The sequence below is a fragment of the Triturus cristatus genome, chromosome 11, assembly GCF_964204655.1.
Source record: "Triturus cristatus chromosome 11, aTriCri1.1, whole genome shotgun sequence".
In the NCBI taxonomy this organism is placed as follows: Eukaryota; Metazoa; Chordata; class Amphibia; order Caudata; family Salamandridae; genus Triturus; species Triturus cristatus.
Window position 1 is genome coordinate 989,544,419 of NC_140594.1, and position 15,950 is coordinate 989,560,368.

The following is a 15,950-nucleotide window of genomic DNA, read 5'->3' on the forward strand; positions in this document are numbered from 1 at the left end:
TTCAAAAAATGGTGAAAAGTTGATGAAGACAATGTGTAAGATCTAGAAATGTATTTGGGGATTCCATAATTTGAGAGGAGAAACACCACAGCAAGATCGAGCCGACATGAAAATTCAAGGGAGCATCTCTGCAGAGGTCAGAAGATTGCCTGAAAATGAATTGCTCAAATGATCAAAACTGGTGCTTGGAGAAAAAACACAAAGTGATGGAATCTATGGTACGGTTCCTTACCTTTGAAATTCAGCACAACAGTGGCCGAAGAACAAAAGAAGACCACTGCTGAAGTCAATGTAAAGCCAACAGAGGGGTTTAGTGAAGAGTGTGAGGAGATGAGACGTACGCCAGTGAGGGGATGAGACGTACGCCTGTGAGGGGATGAGACGTACGCCTGTGAGGGGATGAGACGTACGCCTGTGAGGGGATGAGATGTACGCCTGCGGGCACCTGGCCCGCAAACAAACAAAAAAATGCCCTGTTTAACAAAATGTACCGGGGGAAGACATTACGTGAATAATGAATGCTTATCTGTCTGCAAAGCATGAGAACAGAACTGTTGAGTAAATATCTGTTGCTGGACGAGTCTATATTGCCTGTGTTTAGCGTTTTTGTCAGACATCTTGCTGGAGCACCAGGAGCTCCCATGTTATTCAGCTGAATAAACTTTGCGCTCAGAGAGTGATCTTGCTTGCAAAATATATTTAAAGTTCGGGCGTTGTCATGTATATCAAAATTGCAGCCACACACACAAAAACACAGGTGCAGGGTCGAAGTGCCAATGGTTCTATGAGATACAAATTACCAAAAGAATGTGGGAGAAAATCAAACGAAAATGAATTTCTCCACAGAGCAGTTGTAAAGTTAAAGCTATGAGGCACCTCTATAAGATGGAGATCAGGTTGCAGCTGCATTTTAGCTCAGGGAGGAATGAGCACATTAGATCTTCAGCTCCTCATCTGATGTTTAATCTGCAACTCCACACAACCCTTCAAATATTTAACATAATTAGGAGTCCACAATGTTCTAAAACATATCCAAATATGGCAAGTGTCAAAATTAGAGTCAATACCTTTAGTACGCTTATTACCACGCCGACCTCCACGCTGCCACTGGTTGCCTCTCTCCATCTGAAATGATGTGAAAACCTCTAAATTGGGAAGAAAAAGAGTTTAAGACAAGGAATCAGTGGGGTGGTAATTTTGAGGAAAATTACTTGGGTTACACAATAGTGGAAAGTAAAATGAAATACAGATGGTGCTTGACTCTCATGTATATTATAGGTTCTTTATGCCAATAAAGTCAATTCAAGAGTTTTTAAATAAGCAGACATTGCACAGGATCCTACTGTTAGTACCTTCTACATCTCATTTCCAACATTACACTAAAAGGGTGGCATATATGAGAGAGAGAGAGACATGTTTATGACATTAGCATAACTCTTTTGCTATATGCTTACACATAAATATAAGGTACAAGCATAATAGCTTTTATCTTGGATGGTGTGAGAGGATGGTAGCAAAGCACTTTTGATCCCTTCTTCCCCTTTCCTCACTTAAAGAGTTAATAATTTAATCAAAAAAGGCATTAAAATCAATGTTTGTGCAGTAATTTTAGCACTCACTGCAAGACTTACCCGGGTCTACTTAATTGCTTCTTCCGTCCCAAAGAGGTTCAAAGTGGAGCTTCAAAAAGGTTTGCACATCCTGCTGTGTCCGTAATATACAGCAGTTTTCCTGACTGCTGAACACGGCACAACCCAAAAAAAAGCTATGTAGCATTTCCAAACTGAGCATCTATCTTTGAAGAACAAATAGATTGGCGGGTGGGGGTGAGAGCCGGGGGGAAGGGGGGGGGGGGGGGAGTAGAGGGGCCCTGTTCTCCCTGGGGGTGGTAAGGGGGATGTCACGTGGTGAGGGGCGTGAGTTTGCTAGGGAGTACCGGGGTGGTAGGTGGTGGATGGGGGTGAGAGCCGAAGGTGGGAGGTAGAGGGGTCCTGTTCTCCCTGGGGGTGGTGAGGGGGATGTCACATGGTGAGGGGTCTGTGTGGTTGCTAGAGAGTACCGGAACGGTGGGTGAGTTCTGATGGCGGGTCCTGTTCCTCTGGGTAGGGGGGGAGGGAGTAGGGGCGGGAGGGGAAGGAGTGCGTGAGAGGGGGAATTCCGGAGAGAGGGGAAGAGGGTGTCAAAGGACTAGATTGTCGTTGTTGGCTTGTATTAGGACTGTGCCGTTGGAGTAGATGGTCACAGTGGTATTTCCAGTATGCCTTGAGCGGTATGGGAGTGATAGTGTCAGTTTGCAACTATGTGAGGTGTTGGTGGTTTTAGATATGTTGAGCTGCGATCTGAGGATGGATTTCCATATTTCATGTCTCTCAGTGTGGAAAATAAGGTCCATTTTTACCTTTCTTTTGGAGGAGCAGTGGTAGATGTCTGCGAAAAGTGATTCAGGATGCTGTCTGATCAGTTTTTGTTTACATTTCTTTTTTGCTTTGTGTGAGAGGTCAGGTGAGAAACTGATCGAGAAGGGAGTTCAGGCCATGCGGTATTAAATGGTTCGTAGGGGGGGATGGTGTGGGCTGCCGTGGCCGAGGGCATTGTGTGTGGGTGGGACAGGGGGCAGGCTCCGTACTGGAGGACGGAAAAATGTTTCCACAGCTGTCCTCGGAGTGTAGTAAGAGAGTGAAGCAGAGATTCGTGTTGTTATTCGTGGGCCAGTTAATGAGGGCAGACTCAGGGGTGCAGATAGCGGGGCCGCCACTGTCAGGACTTCTGTCTCGAAGTGCAAAGGGGGGTCGCATTGGACCTGGTAGATCCAAGGCCTGACAGTGAACAGCGTAGAGCTCATATCCATGGTGGGTGTTTGCTACTCGAAGGTGGTCGTATTAGACCATATCCATGGTGGGTGTTTGCTACTCGAAGGTGGTCGTATTAGACCAGATACATTCAGGGTCAAACCGTGAACTTCCTATCTGTGGTGAGCGGCGGCGGCGGCTGTGGCGGTGGTTTTGTGGTTGTCAGGTCGGGGTTCAATGTCCTAGGCGGCCATCTTGTGGTTGGCACCAGAGAGCTCTGTACCTCAGGAGAGGTCGGTCTCAGGTTGCAAGGGGAGGGGGGGTGGTTTGGGGGGAGGGGGGGGGGGGTCACGCTGCATCAAGGGCAGGTCAGCTGTCTTTACAAAGATCTTTGGCGTAGTTGGGTTGTAAGTGGGGCATTTGTCTGTTGGAGCCAATTTGTGGGCATGGCAGCCATCTTAGGGACAGGCGAGTGGTAGGGAGTGTTGCCAGCTCAAGTCTTTAATGGCAGGGGGGGTCACGCCCCACTAGGAACGGGTGAGAGGCTGTCCCGCAGGGGTTCAGAGTACCTCATTTCTAGTACTCACTTGATGGCTCAACAATAGAGCGGATCCGGTTTCTGCTTGCTGGTCAGGGTGGCCATCTTGGAGTCAGGCATCCGAGTGCTGCAGGGGTCAATGCTACCCTGGAGCCTCCGTGCCGCTTCTTTCTTCTGTTGCTCCGGTCTCAAAAAGGGGCCCACGAGGGATTCGCAAGGAGGCGAGTGCCTGGGTGACCCAGGGACTTTCGATTTCTTTCCCCCACTAGAGCATTGGTGGGGTCGGGCGTGGGTTAAGGAGCTATGTTCCTTTCCGTTCGTCTATAAACCTCTTCCACAGTCTCAGATTTTCTGCATAGGGATTACTAGGGTGTAAGATGACACTCTCTTCAAATGCTGCCATGTAAAGTCAGGCCACACTAGGGGCAAACGTACTACCCATAGAAGTCCCCTGAGACTGGTGGAAGAGTTAGGTTTTTTACTCGAAAAAGTTTTCTGTTAATGTCAAAGTGGCGCATTCCACTATGAATGACACTGGAGTGGGAGATGTCCATGTTACCTTCTCTAGTGCTGTTTCAATGACTGTCAATGAGTCTTGTTGGGGAATGTTAGTGTAGAGTTGTTCCACATCTAGTGTCACAAATAGGTTGATTTAATCTGTGTTTCTGGCGTCTCCTAATATGCGTAGAATATCTGTAGTATCTCGCACGTAGGAGGGAGTAGATTTCACTAATGGCAGGAGGAAGTGATTGCAGAATTTTGAAAGAGGCTCTAATATAGAGCCTATGCCTGAGACTATGGGCCTCCCCGGAACTGGTGTGGTCCCCTTATGAATTTTAGGCAGTGTAAAGAAATACGGAGGTCTCCGATTTTTTGTTGTGAGGAAATCCGCCTCCTTTTTGCTGATCCAGCCATTGGCTTCAGCTTCAAATACCATACTGGAGATTTTTGTTGTTAGTCTGGGGTTCACAGTGATGGGTGTGTAATACCTTGTGCTGTCAAGTTGGCGTTTGAACTCAAGGTCATAATCCGTGATAGATTGAATCACTGTTGCCCCACCCTTATCAGCCTGTTTCGATAGTGATACTTGTATCTTCTGATAGTGACTTGGCAGCTGCCAGTTCACTTTTGGAGAGGTTATGGAAGGGAATTTGCCCTATCTCTTGTCAGAGGTCTTTCAATACTGCCTGTTCAAAAGTCAACACCTCCACAGGAATCATACTACTATTGGGGGTGAAAGTAGAAGGGTTTTGCAGTCCTGTGTCTTGTTCAATAGGGTTTGGTCTATCCTGAAAGAAGGCTTTAAGGCGGATTTTCCTGAAGAAGTTTTGTATTTCACATTGATCCCGAAATTTGTCCTTTCTAGGGGTGGGGACATATCCTAGACCTTTCTCTATTACTGATCTTTCTGCGAGGGATCTGTGTGAAAGATTCACTACTAGAGTCTCCTGCCCTGAGTTTTGCTCCTCGTCTCCACTGGATTGGGGGGTTGGTCTTGCCATTGTACTTGTTTCTGTGCACCTCTTCTGCACCCTCTTCCTGTGCCCCAGCTTCTGCCTAAACAAGCATTTGCAATGCAATAGGTCTCGCATTTGTGAGACTTTAAGCTATGGGCATTGTAAATGACAATGCTTTTTATATGTGATTTAACAACCAAAACATAAATAAAAGTCATTGTCATTTACAATGTCAATAGCTCAAACTCTCGTAAATGTGAGACCTATTGCATTGCAAATGCTTGTTTCACTTGATTGCAGGTTTGCGAGGCAACTAGATTGCTTTGACACTAAGTGAAAGATGGGCGATTTTTCGCACAGAGTAATCTATCATAATTTTTACCACAATTTACTGGTGGCCTATAACATACAGCAGCCACATCTAGTCAGGTGTTGACAGTCGGCTAGAGCGTCACCTGCTAGAAATCCCCACCTTTCTTAGGTGCAAGAAGGGGAAGAGAAAAGGAACGCTGACCAGGATGGCAGTGGGTGGTAAACAAGCTCACGACTGCAACACGTGGACTTGTGAGTCACACAAGCAAGTTAAATATGCACTGGGTGTTTGTTCTGGTTCACGTAGTCGTAGGTGTTCATCCACCTACTGCTGCCACGCCGGACAGAGGCTGCTAAGGTGAGAGGTGCACTGGGCTCAGATACAACTAACTGTCCCTAAATCTCAAAGCACTTGCACTCAGGGCTTAATTTGTGCCGGTGCTTAGCACCGGCACTTAATTGACAGGGCCGGGTCGACGCATCTCGCCCGGCCCGCCCGTGCGTCATTGATGTTTTTTTCCAATTTAGATTAAAATACTCACTGTACTACTCTCTCAGTCTCATCAGCGTGTGCGTGTTCAATCATGCAGCCTGGCAGAGCCTGCAGGTCACAGGAGCAGTTCATTGCGGCTGTGTGTGAGTTCATCGACATTCGATAGACAGAGTGACTAACTGAACTCGCACTACTACTACTTCAATGATTCATTTCAATTATTTTATTTTTAGCTGCTGCCAGCTGCCGTGCACCGCACGGTGCGAAAGAGAATAAATTATTGTGCCTTGGTTGGTGGCGTAGTAAGTTAGTAGTGTGTGTGATCCATCGATCATGGCGGCAGAGGCCGCAGCCTGGTAACGGTTTCACTTTCGCCGGTTTAATTGTAATTTAAATTTTACAGTCAGTGAGTGGGGTGGGCTCAGTGGGCCATGCGGCGTGCGTGCACTAACACAGTTGACTGTGCGTGCGTGCGCGTCACACTGATGTATTGGGGCGCCAGGGGCGGGCTGGATTTGTGGGTCGGACTCGGTTCTGTTGACAGTTCTGATAGGGGGGTAGGGGGCGGGGCCGCTGTACGCGCAGCAGCTTTTTGTCACATGCCCACGCGCGCCACCGCCGCCACGCCCCAGCACAACTGCAGCCCACTGCTAACCAGTCCGGGAGTCGCGGGACACACACACACTGCGGTTCGGTGCACCACGCCTAAAATAATCAGTTATTCTTCCACACTGAGCCGGACTGCCCACGGCCCACAACGAGTAAAGCGGTAAGAGATTGAAGGAACGGCACTTCTTTGCCACTGGCACACACTACTGTGATACCGTGTCCGTGCGTGGCTGCCTATTGTCTCACGTCACGTGTGCGGGGCCTCTTTCAAAATTACATATTTCTGCCATGGTATATTGGTATTGTTCCAGGGGGTGAAGAGCAGGTGTGAGGGGATCCGCTCCAAAGGCCTTGACAGGGCCGATGGCCGAGGGAAACTGCTCGAAAGGGCCTCGCTAGAGATACGGGAGGGGTCGCCCCAGAAGCCCCTGCGAGAGGGGAAACAGCTATTCGTTGTGCAGCAGGTGAAGGCGCACCGGGGAGATGGATATAAAGGGCCTCAGTGCCACAGTTGTAACTCTGTTTCCCTACTGAAACTGTTGGGGGGAGGGGAGGGTTCTTGTAGAGTCCATGGCACACTTACTGCGCCACTGTGTGGCGGGGCCAAGGGGCCCCTGCTCCAGGGGCCAGGTCAGTGGAGCTGCTCATAGGAGTCAAGGATAGATGAGAGGGGTGCCTCTACTCAGGGCCTGGTGAGGGGTTTACTACTGAGGGCCCGGGGAAGGGCCCTGAGCTCTGCTCTTGGACACCTGGGGGGAGGGGTGCCTCTCCAAGGCTCCGAAGAGCGCTCCGTTCAAAGAGCCTGGCGAGGGCAGAGGGTTCTGACCCAGTGTGCCAAGTGAGGGGCTGCCCAGGGCGTTTGGCGCCAGGTGAGGAGCACGAGCCCTGGGCTCTGGTGAGGGACTGCAGTAACTTGCGGCTATCAGTGCCAGACGGAAAGGAGCCATGTAAGGTGGTCCAGAGGGTCGTATGTGTCTCATGCTCCATTACAACAACATGCTACCAAGGGCCCTTTACTACTGCCAAGAAGTGTAAACACTGGTAATTAAAATGCTTGCTTGTTTATTTTCTCTGTTGCAAACTGCTAATGAGAACCAAGTCTGTGTTTTTTCAAATCAGGAACACGAAGGTATGCAACATTCAACCGGCGTGAATAAAATGCACGTTTTCGGTCACGAATGCATCTTGTAAATTTATTGCAAACTCCAGGACTGCAGTGGGCCTAAAGTTGCCAGGTCAGGCCATATATACCAAGCACGATGTTTTAATAACTCTCTTTAAATAAATTAAAGAATTTGTTTACATTGACCATTGTTACTAAGTCCTAACAAAGTAGCTGGTTAAAATAAATCGTAGGAATGGTTAAACAGTAGTGAATACTCACAGCTCCTTTTCGCAGGGTTAGAGCGCTGTAAGTGGTGAGATTGCGCACTACATCTGCATGGGTGTACCAAAGAGGCCATGCAGAGTACACTGCCTTGTAAACTACAGGTAATCATTTCAAAAAGGCCAAGGAGTGAATGGGCTCATGGAACGACTTATTCCATCACCAAATAAAGTGAGTTTATTCCAAGGGTTTAACGAGCTTCGTCGAGTGCCGTGTGACGGAAGATTCAGTGTTGGCAGGTGGCTGGCATGACATCTGCTTGATCCTAGCACTGAGCATGACATACATTGTCCATCTGTTCATCCCTCTGTGTCTGTCTGTCCCTCTGTCTTTCGTATCTGCAGGTATTTCTTGTCTGTGGTTAAATGTGCGTCTGGATGTATCTATTTCTTGTGTGTGTGGCCAGGTACATGGGTGTCTGCATGTTGATGTGCATGTAACCTTTGTTCGTCTTTGTGTATGGGCTTGTATCCATGTGTGCATGTGTCTGTATGTCTGAAGGAACCTGTTGCCCTGTGTGCATGAGTGCACGGGTTTGTATGTCTGTTGGTCTGTCTGTAGAAGCCTGATGGCCTGTGTGCATGAGTTCATGTGTCTGTATGTCTGTTGGCCTGTCTGCATGAGTGCATGTGGCTATATGTCTGTTGCCCTGTCTGTAGGAGCCTGATGGCCTGTCTCCATGAGTGCATGTGTCTGTTGGTCTGTCTGCAGGCGCCTCTTAGCATATGTTTGTGTGTCTATTTGTCTGTGTGTATGGGCGAGGTAGGTATGTTTGCCTGTACGCATGAGTGACGTGTGTGTGTCTGTCGGGTCGTCCGTTGGACCTGCTGGTGTTTGCGTATGGTTCCTGGAGTTTGCACCTGTGCATGCATGTGTGCTTTACATATGAGCGTGCGCAGCCTGCATGTCAGTGCGCGTGCACGCGCATTGCCGTTCTCGGACGCTTGCCCTGCGCTGCCTGGCTCAGCCAATGACATCATCTCCAGGCCGCTGACGGCTTCGTGCGCTGCGCAGTCCCCAGGGGCCCTACCTAAGGCCGGGGCACTTCTCCTGTCCAATCAGCGTCGGCTCAGCCTTAGGATGACGGCCAGGTCAGTGGCCCCAGCTTCCGTCGGACACAGAGGCCTGGAGCCTCGGCTTAGCCCGTCCTGAGAGCATTGGCCCGGATCAGCGGCCCGAGGGGCTTGGAGCCGCGCTGCAATTACTGAGGCGAGCCGCAGCCCTCGATCTGAGTAACCAGCAGTTTCTTGCCGGGGAAGGCTCCCAAAAAACAAAACTGGTTCCTCACCACGTCTGGCCTGCAAAGGGGTTAATTTTCTGTGCTGCTTTCCTCAGCTCAGTGCTCACCCTGACTGTCTGTTGCTACGATGGTAGTGGTGTACTTGAAGGGGATGGCTGGATAATTATTACAATTCCGAGCCTCCGAGTTTTCACTAGCCTTCTGTGTACCATTTCGATGTTTGCAGTTTGCGTGTGAAGTATAAAAATATATAAAAGTCATCGCTCCATTCGTGAATGGCATATTCTGTGTATCTGTAATGTTGTTCTGTGGAGAAATTATCTACGTTAGTCTGTAAAAAGAACAAAAACATTAGCAAGGCTTGTGATTAGGTCATAATGCTTGAGAGTGCATTCCTCTGCTCTGCCTATAAGTGCAGATTAATCCACAGCCAGTAATGGCTTTACATTGAAGTGTCTTTTTTTCCTGTTTGTGATCTGACATTAGTGGATGGATTTCAACAATCTTTAAGGCACTGCCATAAGCAGTGTCTGGGTGCGTTCCGTTCACTTGTGATTCAGAAGTGCTCCAGCGCCTACAAGTGCAGCCAGTTTGTTAAGTGAGACTGTAGTTAGCTCTGGCGCCTTTGTGCACCACTTCTAATATACCTGGAAGTGCAGCCTTAGTGAGTTTCTGAACTCCCGGCTTTAATTTCTAACAGTGCAGCAACTCTTTCTAGTGCCTACTATTACCCCTATATCTACTGTATGGCAATGTTTGGCTTTGTGTTAACCCTATGAGCGCTGGCACATTCTGGGTATATATGAATATAAGTACTAGTGAGTGTGGAGCCTAAACCTAGATGGGAAGTTGGTGCCCGTGACGGCGATAGAAAGGTAGATTACATATGCTTTCCCAGTGCTTAATTTGAACTGCCTGTTGCAGGTGGGGCCCACCAGCACTTTTTTGAGGGGGACCGCTACATATTTTTCTTAATCAGACTTTCACCCAAAGCAGAGAGACAAAAACATAAAAAGGGGGAAGAAAGAGGAAGAGAAATATGGGAAAACAGTGACACAGGAAGAAAGCAGTAGCGAAAAAGAATGTGCACGAGCTAAGGGAAAGGGCTGACGGAAGCTGCTCAATGGAAATCTACATGAAGTGCTGACATTCTGTGAAACAAAGAGATAGACCTTTAAAGTGGGGATAGCATTTAATCCTGACCTAAAAAAGTTAAAAAGCTATTTCCTTTTCAACATTGTCTCTTACATTCCTTTGGGATAGGGACTGTAGAACACCCACTACTTGCTACTGTCATGCTGCTTCACTTCAGCCACCGTCTTGCATGGAAGCTCCCATATTGCATCTGTCAGGCTCCACTAAATGAACTTTTGCCACCATGTGCTAGTTTTATGGTACTTGAGAGTCAGAAGTGACAGTTGAGGATGTGAGTGGGGCATCTAGAGTAAGTGGGTGGAGCCACTGGTAGAAGAGGGTGGAGCCGAGGGGAAGTGGGTGTGGCCTCCTAAAAAAATTGTGAGCACCTGCACTTCATATTTTACAAATTAAGCACTGCTTGCACTCATCTGTCTGTAACATACCATATTGGCTACCTTCTTTTTAGGGCATGGAAGGAGGGATACGGGCGAATTTGGATTACAGGATTGGGCAACTAAATCAGTGTGAACCAATTGATGGCAACGTCGATATACACATAGTAAGGTCTGGGTGCTTTCAAGATATCCATTTTGGAGCGAAGTGTGCAGTTTACCGTCATGCACCTACTGTTCTCCAGTGAATGGGAACTGTTTGGGGCTGCATTAAAAAACATACCCAAGAAAAATCAAACCAACAGAAAAAGAGAGGTGGGTAGTACTGGGGGTAAAAGGTGACCACAGATTGAGATTAATATAATACAGGGTGGCACAAGAGCCCCACGTTGCAGTCCGAGATACCAGGAAACCGTCCTGTAAATTAACGGTTGGTTATTTCTACAAAGGGGAAATGTCTTGAATAGACAACGCATGAATATTTTGATAGTAGGTCACTTATCGTCCTCCAAATCCCCACCATCTCATGTTGCATTGCTGCAAGGAGGGGGGTGTCTCTTCTTGTAATTTATAGCGCTTACTGCCCCCGACGAGGCGTTGTGCTGCCACAAGGAACGTTACGCTTCCAAATAGAGATGTAGCGCGGAGGGACCCCACCGCTATAGGAGTCCAGTCACTAGCCCAAGGCCAATGTTTAGCTCTTAAGCAGAGGGACACATCATTTTGTGTCACGCCACTTTCTCCAACAGGGATGTTCACAGTTAAAGGCAGTCAGGGAGCTGGACGGCTAACCTTTATCATTGTCATGCAAATGCAGGTGATGAAAAATGCGTCTGTGAAGGAGATGTTTTGCCAGGCCCATTAAGGCATTCCTTCGGCTGAACACCAGATTCTCCATGAGCATGAAATACTGCGTGGTGGGCAGAGCTCCGAGAGACTCTGAGCGGTCCATCTAAACGAGTTATGGCGACAGCTGAAAATACCAAACACAGCCAGCATGACCTCGCATAAACCACCGTCCTACCCACTTCAGCAGCACTGCAACTATTCCCTGAAACAATCACTGCTGTACTACAGTGATGAAAGGCGTCTGTTAACATCCTGTGAGCGGCGCCCACCCTTGGAAAACAGCTCTTGTCCGTTGATGCAGAGGAGAGACCTTCGGTCAAGACAGATGCGCGCTTGGTGGACAGACGGGTACAAATGACCCTAATTAAATGAAGAGCAGGGCAGTGGGAGCGCGCTGGTAATCCAGTGATATGTTTCCGTTCACCACCAAGCTGCCGCTTTCATAAATTCCAGAAAACACAAGCCAAATACATGGTTTAAAGCGAATAGTAACCACATACGCTCACTATGAAAGTAAAAAAAACGACGAGCGGCCATGCCCGGAAGGGAGATTAAGGGACTGTGTCTGGAGGCAGCCCTGTGTACCCACGAGGGGTGAGGAGCGGCGGAAAGAAAACAAAAATGCACGGATTCGAAACCAGTGGTGTGCGCGCACCACAGAGGAACGGTGGCAAGGGAGCAAGGCAGCAAAGCTAACGCACACAAATTATAAACACATGTTTATAATTACAACCAGATTCCGCTGCTTCGCGTAACAGACACCAATGGGACGTGGGCGGTTACATTCCTAAAGAAGCTGGGACATGCACACGCCTTTCTCCAATGGCGTGATGTCTTTTTTTTAAAACGCAACCAAAAGCCAATAGCAGCTGACGAAAACAAAACCACACTCATAAGCGTGTGGTCAGCTTTCAGAAGCCCCTACATGAGGTCTCGCGCTGTGCACTGCAACGCTAGGCGCGAGACCTAAAAAGGAGGGTTACCAGTGGGGAAGAACTGTGGTTGGCCTTGCGGGTACATGGGAAATGGCCAAAAGGGGTGGGGCGGACTGTGGTAGTTAGGTGTGTTATAGTTCGGGCTATTAGCCCTTCTGGGGTTGTTGTTGCCCCAACTCCCAGTACTGGAGTCACTGCCAGAGGAGCCCCTCTTACTATTGGCATCTGTACCTTCATCAGAAGAATAGCTGTTCTTAGCCGATGTGTAATCCGCCTTAAAATATGGATACACCTTTTCTGTTCTGAATTTCTGAATATCCTTCTGCAACTTATTGACTTTTTATTTAATTAGATAGCCTTATTCTCTACAATCTGGTTATTCAGTTCAGCTAGCTTAGATTTGTACGACGTTATCTGAATTGTGGTTTTTAATGCTCCGTATGCAATCTGGATAATAATCAGAAGGGCATCTGCAATCCTTTTTGCAGTGTGAATAATCAGGATGAGCCAGTCCCTAATGCACTTCCATTCCACTAGGGACAACTCCTTCTTGAATAACGCGTCCTCCAGAAAGAGCCTGGGAAAGTTATTAACTATGAGACCATTTGGGGCAATGTTTGGCCGCAAATACTCAGTCATCAAAGCCCCGTGGAGAGTTATCTTCAACCATTCTCTTTTCATCGTCATTAAGGATGTCCAGTCTTCAGACTGGCTACCCGACGCTGAACTATTCTCTGTTCCTAGAATAGAAGGGGTAGTCCTAAGGATCTCTTCACCAAAGCGGAGTCCTTGGTTTTGCTGCATTGTAGTGGAGACAACCAAAACGATTGTGTATCTAACTGGTTCAGAGGATGCTAGTAGCACCTTTGGTATCCTATTCAAACTGTCCCATGGGTGACCCAGTGCAAACAATTATTCCAAAGAGAGGGGACAATGTGCTTTTGGTAAGGTCCAGCATACATGCCATACACTGTCAAAAGGAAGAAGGGTACGAAGTTCCTTGGAACCTTAAACATCTTGGTCAGAGACCTAGTTATAGTCACTTGAGGCAGGTTGAGCTGTCAGTTGAATAGTGGGATGAGAGGAATTCCTCCCTTCGGAACTAGTGCTCTCACACACCCAGCAAGCTAGGTATCATGCTTCATCATATGGGCCTTCTCCTCGTCGGGTCGGCGCTGCAATACCAGACAGGAACCCATAAAGGGGCTATTTATCGGAGATCTTTTGTTCCTTGCCGTTTTGTGCCGTGGGTGTGAGGGCCCTTGTGTGTTTGGATGTAGTAGTGACTAGGTTGATTAAAACAGGTAAGGGCTCCTATGGAACCAACTTTATTCTAGCAGGGACCCTGCCTGATTAAAAAGGGGGGAGAGACAACTATCTGACTATAATGGGTCACGATAAGGGCGCTCTACTCCTGGTGGGTCAACACGTTTCTCGCCTATTTGTCTGAGGGATCAGTGGTGATTCTTCAGGACCGTAATGTGAAACTTATCTACACCCAGTGGTACAGTGAGAACCTACCTACCACTTAGTGGATCAGCGGGAAATGTGCCCGCGAGTTCAATGGGCAACCTGCAGGGGAGATACAAAATTTCAAAAACAAGGTCTTAAATACAATTGTGAACATATACTGGTATTCGGCTGTTATACTTAGGTGTAGATCACTTGTGAATGCTCTGGTTAGCAGAAGTGCCTGTTTGAGAATACACATTGTATGTGCATACCAAGTGGTGTAAATCAAATCAATCATGTGACTCAAGCTAAAAACGTGGCACAAGTTAAAAACATGGTGCTGGTTAAAAACGGTGAAGAATTGGCTGAGTGTGTGTCCTCCGTTGTAACAATGAGTCCTCGGTCATAGAACTCACCTAATCGCTATTTAGTAAGTGCCTCATTAATTCCAGCGGGTTCTGGACACATTGGAGATGTGTGTCTAGAAAACGTAAAAAGGGGTAAGCATTTTAGTAAGGCTCGTCATAAAACCTTCCTTCAAAAGGCCTCTAGAAAGCCCCGTGATACAGAGGCCAGACAGTGGTGCTGAGCATGGAGGGGAGGTGCGGCTGGTAGAGCACCGGTCCTGCTTTTGTAGAGAAATGGTCCCTATCGCGGTTCCGGTTTCCAGAAAAAACGGCCACAACTCCCACAGGTCATCAGGGGACACAAGCATGTATGGGTTGTCTCCCTGGAGCTATGGAGTTGTGGTCATAATTACGGATCCGTGGTTGTATATAAAGGTACCTTTTTCTCACTATGTAGGTACAGAGTCACTCATAAGCAGACTCGAACAAACAAATAAGAATCGCCAATGATCCCCCAGACAAATAGGCAAGAAACATGTTGACCCACCAGGAGTAGAGCGCCCTTATCGTGGCCCATTATAGTCAGATAGTCGCCTCTCCCCCCCCTTTTTAATCAGGCAGGGAAACATGCTAGAATAAAGTTGGTTCCATAGGACCCCTGACCTGTTTTAATCATCCTACTCACAACTACATCCAAACACACTATGGCCCTCACACCCACGGCACCAAACGGCAAGGAACAAAAGATCTCCGATAAATAGCCCCTTTATGGGTGCCTGTCGGGTATTGCAGCGCCGACCTGACGAGGAGCAGGCCCATATTATGAAGCATGACACCTAGCTTGCTGGGTGTGTGAGGGCACTAGTTCCGAAAGGAGGAATTCCTCTCCTCCCACTACTCAACTGACAGGTCAACCTGCCTCAAGTGACTAAAACTAGGTCACTGACCAAGATTTTTAAGGCACCAAGGAACTTTGTACCCTTCTTCCATTTGACTGTCTCCAGCACAATCAAAAAAGAACTTGACACCAGCTTGTCACCCTAGACCACTTGGAGCCCTGGCAGATGAAGGAAGGAACTCTCCAGAACCAGGTTGGAGGGGGGGGGGGGGTGTAGTACAAGGAGCCCCCCTCCCCCCACTTCAAAGGCTGGCACCAGGTATAAATTAATACTGGCCCTGGTGAGCCACTCATCAGATCACTTCTGGAGCTGTGCATGACTCAGAAGGAAGACTGCCCTGCTGTTAGAAGGACTGCCATGATGCCTGAGGAAGGAAGGCTGGATCTGCTCCTTGAACCCAGGACCACCAGAATGACTTCATGTGCTAGTTAGCTAGCCTCCTGGTCTGTGCTGTCCAGGAAAACAAGCTCCAGAGGCCTCCATGCACCTACCCAGCTGACCTGCTGCAATTGAACCTTATTACACTTAGCTGGCCTCTTTTAGAGCGAGTCTCTGATCTTCAAAAGGTGCCTTTCATGGTCGATGACGCTCAGATGGCATCAGAGTGAAAGAAAATAAGAAATCCTAAACTTTTGGGCTCTTCGCGACCACGATGACCGTCAATAGGAAACTCCGGTAAACCAGCCTCTTCGTGCTAAAGCAAACACCAGCAATGACCGTCAACGCATGATTTGCACGTCACACTACAGAAATCACAGCCCTCTGTGACTGCCAACGCAAAGCTCCAGCCATGACCATCCGCGACACACAATCGAATCTTCAGGCTCCAGCAATGACCATCCTTGATGCCAAGCCTGCTCTTCGGGCTACAGCGACAACCATCAGTGACACACTCCCTGCTCCTCGCGACCCCCACCAGGACCTGGACTGTTCCCACCAACCTTTGAGAAGGTAACTTTTTCAGCGGGACTAACCTGGTCTCTATAGCCAGCCCACACTCCATCGGCATGAACTTGTGACTTTTCCCCGGTCTAGCACGACCAGACGCCTGCAAATCGTGCTTTGTGCTTTTAGGTGCTATACTTAAAACTTTTATTGCACTTCTCCAGTTCTA

General features: G+C 48.2%; 1 protein-coding gene across 6 annotated transcripts in view; it reads right to left on the reverse strand.

Moving 5' to 3' along the window:
- Positions 1–15,950, reverse strand: part of HLTF (helicase like transcription factor) — a 397,768-nt gene that overhangs the window by 328,979 nt on the left and 52,839 nt on the right. For all 6 annotated transcript variants that reach the window (XM_085635054.1, XM_085635052.1, XM_085635053.1 and 3 more), the window contains exon 5: positions 1,068–1,145. In XM_085635054.1, the coding sequence (XP_085491180.1) occupies positions 1,068–1,145 (78 nt within the window). The remainder of the gene's footprint in view (positions 1–1,067; positions 1,146–15,950) is intronic.